Source organism: Arachis duranensis, chromosome 1, assembly GCF_000817695.3.
Source record: "Arachis duranensis cultivar V14167 chromosome 1, aradu.V14167.gnm2.J7QH, whole genome shotgun sequence".
In the NCBI taxonomy this organism is placed as follows: Eukaryota; Viridiplantae; Streptophyta; class Magnoliopsida; order Fabales; family Fabaceae; genus Arachis; species Arachis duranensis.
Window position 1 is genome coordinate 33,878,206 of NC_029772.3, and position 4,408 is coordinate 33,882,613.

Consider the following 4,408-nt stretch of genomic DNA (forward strand, 5'->3'; position numbering starts at 1 on the left):
CAAGTAGTAGAAAGGAAAAACAAAAAAAAATAACCTAGGCCGAGTTAAATAAACCAGCCAGGTCACCATGTTTCCTGAAAACCCATCAGGTTGAACCGGGTTCGACCGCCGGTTCAATGAGTGGCTTGGCCCAACCAGGTAACCGGATTTCCGGTCCAACTGGCCAGGTCGAGCCGGGTCTGATTACTATGCTCCTTACCACGTCTATAACTCCATACAACATAATAATATAAAATTATTTCCAATTAGTAGCAAACATGCCTCCTCATATAACATAAATTGCCACACCAACTGTGCACATTATTTATCAAATCTAAGAGAGTTTATACCATCCGTACAAGAGATCAAATCTCAAGGGAAGCATAATTCCAAGGCAGGGCTAAATACTCCTCACTTATCCAAAAGGTAAATTACTATAAAATATGTTTCAAATCACAAGTTTTTGAAAGCTGAGTCGTGATGAGTTTCTTTTCGTGGGGTGAGTCTGGCCAGAAGTGCCTTGTTATGACAGTGCTCTGCATCGACGAAGTAAAAGTTGTCGTTAGCCTTAAATGACACAAAAGGCCTATTGGTCTGAGGTGGACGAATATCAGCAAACTTAATAGTCTTTGGAGTATAAGTTGCGAGCCACGTCATCATATCCACCTCAAAGCTGTCTGAGCCAGGCTGCCACCTCAGTTTGTGAACGTAAGGGCTAACGAACCAGTGAAGGGCAAAAGTGGTTGAAGCACTAAAGAATATTACAGATGATGCCACTGCGCCTTTCAGGATGACATTCATATCAGGGGATGTCATGAAGGTTATCACTGGACCCAATGATACTGAAAGGCAGCAAGTTGAGAGAGACAGAAGCTTCACTTTCTTTATGGTATTTGAGATTGGACCATAATAAACAACTCCAGCTTCCTTGTCATCTTCCTGGGATTGTCCTCCACTTCGGGGTCCAATGCTAATCTTATTGTCTTCCTCTGTAGTTGCAGATTGAGATGCCCATCTTATTTGGGTAGCTGCAAGTTGGGAGGAAGTTTTGCAAGTAGGATTTGCGTTGATGGGCCATCCATGTGTTGAGGACCGAAAATGATGAAGTGCTGAAGAATGGAAGCATGCAAATAAAAACATTAATACAGATATAAATTCAAATGAACCCATCAGAAATCAGAAAGCATCTGACAAGGACCGCTCCATACTACTACTGCAGAACAACCTAACTGATTTAGTTTAGATAAATTAGATGAACACTAAGACAAGCATCAATAAAGTGGAAATCGAACTATACGACTTTTCCGAACATTTGAAGCATAATATAAAAGGCATATTTTAGTTAGAACTCAACAGGTGAGAATTTATTAAATCCACTACATTAGCAATCACTAATTCATATAATACAATATTTTTCCCTCTGTTATGCATGAATTAGGAGTTTTACTTTCTGCTAATACTACATTGCATTTTAGTCTTTTGATGAATATTATATTTGCTAGTGATTGGAGTTGAGAGGGGTAACAAAAAGGACTGCAGAATTTCAGAAGGCTAGTGAAAAACTTGAGGGAATTTATTTTTCAGTAATCACATTAACACACACCCCATCATAACCAAAATCCCTATTTTCTTTCCATTCATTCTCTATTTTCTGATTTTCCATCACCTATTACCAGATCTTGGAAATCTTGGGATTTCTTTTAATTGCTAAAAAAAACTTTTTGAAAGGATATACACCCTCCTTTATTGATTTTTGGTGGTCTTAAGTGGGAAAAATAAAGTCACTTTTAAAATGTTTGGGACAACAAATAGGACATTGATATTTATCCAAACATTTGCAACAAAAATAATACTACACTTGTAATAAAGGAAGCAAACATGAAGTTCTCAGCTGAGCATATTATAAATTGAAATGTCCAGAGATTTTCTTTAATTTCACTTCCATTCCTTCTTCCTTCAAAACAGCACACAGATTTACCCCTTTCAATATGCACATTGTGCCAGCAATACAATAATTATTTTGCATAGACCAAGTAGACACACAAATATTATAAAAGAAAATTCTCATACTCTTCAGCATTTCTAAGTTCTTTATCCTACTTTATTACATCTATCTTGTGACTAGAATACTAGATGTGTTTAGAACCCATTCTAAAAGCAGGATCATGCATACTTGTAGATCTTTAGGAATTATTAGTTCTCAAAATAGCAAACAAACATGCCTTTAAAAGGTTCCAATGGCATGTGATATAATGATGTAATTCGGGAATCACAATATTAAATCTGTAGCAGAGAGCAAGAGAACAATATAGCTCAGCAGCTCTCAATTAATAATGATGACTTCTGTAAATTATATAGTTACATCATCATTTTCAAACTTGATAATAAAGTAATACCTAACAAGACATTCACAATTCATGCCCCGAATATGCCAAAAGGAACTAAGTCTAAAACATGTCCAACATAAGCAGATCCAAGGATTTAGGGTTGTGCATGGAAACATTCCTGATTGGAACCAAACCAAAACCAAATTTAAAAGCCAGTTCCCTTTTTTTTTTTAAATAAAAGGAACTTAATTTAATAAACTGTTTTTTTTTTCTGCTGCAGATCATAATTTGTTTAGCTTGGTGTAGTTATTTTTGTTACCGGTTTTACTTGATAGAAAGAGTGAGTGCTATTTGCCAGCCAAAATCAGCTCGTAAAGCCACACAGTCAATGCTATGAAAACCACATAAGAGACTTTAAAGCATCCGGTGGGGAGAGGCCGAGACACACACACACAGGTACGGGGGGCAAAGAGCTTTCTCATTCAGTAAGCATGTCTACAGTTTTAAACTGGTTCAAAATTATTGAGATGTCATAAATCAGTTTTAAATTTGGTTCTTCTTCTACATGAAAACTAAATCATGCCAAACTCTATAAGTACAATTTTTTTGGGGAGAAAAAAAAAGGGGGGGGGGGGGGGGGGGGGGGGGGGGGGGGGGGGGGGGGGGGGGGGGGGGGGGGGGGGGGGGGGGGGGGGGGGGGGGGGGGGGGGGGGGGGGGGGGAGATTCACAAGCTCAATCAGAGACAAAATTAGAACCAAAACAAGAAAACATCCAAATAATGAGAAATATCAACTACCGATATCAGCAAAAAGAAAATATGGATAAAATGCAAAGTACCAGGAACCCGCCGTGTAGAAAGTCGTCTGAGCAAATGTGTTTGACGAAACTGATTTATCGAAACAAAATTCAATGACCTACGCGCAATCGAAAGTATATTCATTGGTCTTTTGGCTGCTGCTGCTCCTCTTTTAACAAAATTTCTGCTTCAAAAGGAGGTCTGCTGTTACTTTGCAAACCTTCCCAATTTACAGAGGGGAAAATGTTACAACACTAATCACATGAATAATGCTACGGAAGATTGAATAAAGACAAAATTGGAGCTTTACTTTTCTTTAATCTTTAACACAAAGTTGCGAGAATTAAAAGATTCAGTGATCCAACCATGTTTGAACAGTGGTCGAATCAGTTTAATTAAATATAAAATAAATTTATTTAAAATATACCAATATAAATATCTAAATATATAAAGAAATTCACTGATTAAATGACAATAAAATTCAAAATTTTACTTCTCACATAATAATTTGCCTACTTTTCAACACATAAATTAAACATCAACTCGGAAATAAAATTTAGGATAAATTGCCAATCAAATTAAACAGCAAAAATCTCCATTTACTAATCAAATTAATGAAATTACGATAAACAAAAAAATTCTCCAATTAAACAGCAAGTCAGCAACTCAACAAGAAGGCAGAAATTAGGATAAATCACTCATCAAATCCATGAATCATGAAGCAAATTCAATGCAGAAATTGAGAATGCAAAATGTGATACCAGGGCCGAGAGGGTGGGCAGAGACGGGGCGAAGAGGCGAGCAAAGACGTAATCAGAGAGGAGAGCACAGAAGCGAGTAGAGATGCGAGATGAGAAGTTGAACGCAGTAGCGATGAAGGAGGAAAGATCGAACGGAATAACGATATCGGCGGCAACTCTGGTGGAGTTCGAAGACAGAGAAGGAGCAGGAAGGATGATAGACTTCCTCTGTAGCGGCAACAATAGCCAAGGGTAGGGGAGTTGGGGTGAGTAATGATCTAGGGTTTTTTTAAATGCAGTAAACACAAGCCTTTTCGAGCTTTACACTATGTCTGTTTTAAGAAAAAAATTAGCGGAAAGAAAATGAATGAAAAGAAAGAACGGAAAATTTTTTTTTTTTTTGTTTGGAGGTTTAAAAAAATAAAAATATAAGATACTAATATATTATCTAATCATCAATAATAATTAATTATTATATTTTAAATATATATATAAAAAGATATATTTAAAAAATATATCTACAAAAATATATTTATTAAATATAATCATAAAAAAGATATTTTTA

At 36.3% G+C, this 4,408-nt stretch overlaps 1 protein-coding gene across 2 annotated transcripts; it reads right to left on the minus strand.

The window, feature by feature from the left end:
* Positions 1 to 270: 270 nt before the first annotated feature.
* Positions 271 to 4,154, minus strand: LOC107484893 (uncharacterized). Of its 2 annotated transcripts, none has more exons than XM_016105453.3 (3): positions 3,865 to 4,154; positions 3,145 to 3,313; positions 271 to 1,088 (listed from the first exon to the last, which is right to left on the minus strand). In XM_016105453.3, the coding sequence occupies exons 2-3, from the start codon at positions 3,245 to 3,247 to the stop codon at positions 433 to 435; spliced, it is 759 nt and encodes a 252-aa protein (XP_015960939.1). In that variant the 5' UTR covers positions 3,248 to 3,313; positions 3,865 to 4,154; the 3' UTR covers positions 271 to 432. The 2 variants fall into 2 exon arrangements, with proteins under 2 accessions (XP_015960939.1, XP_015960930.1); XM_016105444.3 differs by having other exon boundaries at positions 3,145 to 3,323.
* Positions 4,155 to 4,408: the final 254 nt, after the last annotated feature.

Excerpts from the sequence above, each read along its gene's own strand:
- LOC107484893 (XM_016105453.3), bottom strand. The coding sequence starts at position 3,247 with ATGAATATACTTTCGATTGCGCGTAGGTCATTGAATTTTGTTTCGATA. Across the intron at positions 1,089-3,144 it reads TTCTACACGGCGGGTTCCTG|CACTTCATCATTTTCGGTCC; the intron begins GTACTTTGCATT and ends TCCATTCTTCAG.